A 1,422-nucleotide genomic window follows, 5' to 3' on the forward strand; every position below is an offset into this window, starting at 1 on the left:
TCGACTGAAAAATGCTGCAATAAACTTCAACGCAAAACATCCTATCTTGTTGCCTAAAAGCCATTTTGTGACTAGACTTATAATAGATTACTATCATATATTATATTTACATTGTGGTGCACAACAATTACAGTCACTTATAAGTCAAACATATTGGATTCTGTCAGCTCGAAGTGCTATTAAGGCCAGAGTATTTCGTTGTATAAGTTGTTACAGGACCAAACCTAAGCTAACCCCGCCATTCATGGGTGACTTACCAAGTAGTCGAGTTGCTCCCACAAGACCCTTCTCTTCTTCAGCTGTCGATTACGCTGGACCTATTGCCGTAAAGCTACATAACCTCAGAAGACTTCAGAATATTAAAGTGTACATCTGTCTTTTTATCTGTATGTCTACAAAGGCTGTCCACTTGGAAATGGTCACAGATTTGACCTCCGATGCCTTTATTGCTGCTTTGAAAAGGTTCATCTCTCGCCGTGGTATGGTCTCCAACATATATTCTGACAATGGCAAGAACTTTGTTGGTGCTTCTCGTCAACTACAAGAAAGTTTTCAGCAGATAGCCTTGCAATCACCTACACAACGATTTTTGGAAGATCAGCACATCACTTTTCACTTCATACCTCCTCATGCTCCCCATTTTGGCGGCATCTGGGAACGAGCAGTTCAAAGTGTGAAGAATCATCTGCGACGTGTCATTGGCGACACTTTATTGACCTATGAAGAGTTTAACACACTGCTTTGTCAAGTGGAAGCTATTCTCAACAGCAGACCTCTCACTCCACTGTCTTCGGAACCTGGAGAGTTAGAAGCCCTCACCCCTGGTCACTTTCTTAGTGGTGGACCTCTCGTCTGTTTACCTGAAGCTGATATCTCCGAAATACCTTCCAACCGTTTGAAGAGATGGCAGCAGGTCAAGTCATTTACACAACGCATATGGAAACGCTGGCATAAGGAATACCTGTTTACATTACAGCAGCGCTCAAAGTGGGTCAAGTTTCAGAAGAATTTGGAAGTCAATGATCTTGTTCTAATTCACGAAGACAACTTACCCCCTCTACAATGGAGACTCGGACGCATCATCAAGGTCTTCCCTGGAAATGACAACATTGTTCGAGTTGCCGAAGTGGTTACAAAATCAGGACGCTTCACTCGCCCTGTTACAAAGCTCTCTCCACTTCCCATGGATTAAGCAATCATTAGTATCATTAGGCTAGTTTAAGTTTTCCCACTCAGTGTCATTGCACTTTGTTTTTATTTTTTGAAGTCATTGATTTGAATTTAACAGATGAGTGTGATTTATTTTGTTACCAAGTTTGTTGAACCTAGGGGTTCAAGGGGGCCGAGATGTCATGTAATTATTACTTTATTATTTATTTTATTTAACATGACAAAAGATATTGTCAAAATTACTAATTTATA

At 40.6% G+C, this 1,422-nt stretch overlaps 1 protein-coding gene across 1 annotated transcript; it reads left to right on the forward strand.

The window, feature by feature from the left end:
- Positions 1-244: 244 nt before the first annotated feature.
- On the forward strand, positions 245-1,192 carry LOC129000220 (uncharacterized). The gene has a single exon (XM_054427175.1). It carries the CDS (start codon positions 245-247, stop codon positions 1,190-1,192), a length of 948 nt encoding a protein of 315 aa, XP_054283150.1.
- The last annotated feature ends 230 nt before the right edge of the window (positions 1,193-1,422 follow it).

Source organism: Macrosteles quadrilineatus, unplaced genomic scaffold (assembly GCF_028750875.1).
Source record: "Macrosteles quadrilineatus isolate MER2022 unplaced genomic scaffold, UCM_ALF_1.0 Scaffold_8__2_contigs__length_117827958, whole genome shotgun sequence".
NCBI lineage: Eukaryota > Metazoa > Arthropoda > Insecta > Hemiptera > Cicadellidae > Macrosteles > Macrosteles quadrilineatus.

Coding starts and splice junctions, on each gene's coding strand:
- LOC129000220 (XM_054427175.1), top strand. CDS start 245: ATGGGTGACTTACCAAGTAGTCGAGTTGCTCCCACAAGACCCTTCTCT.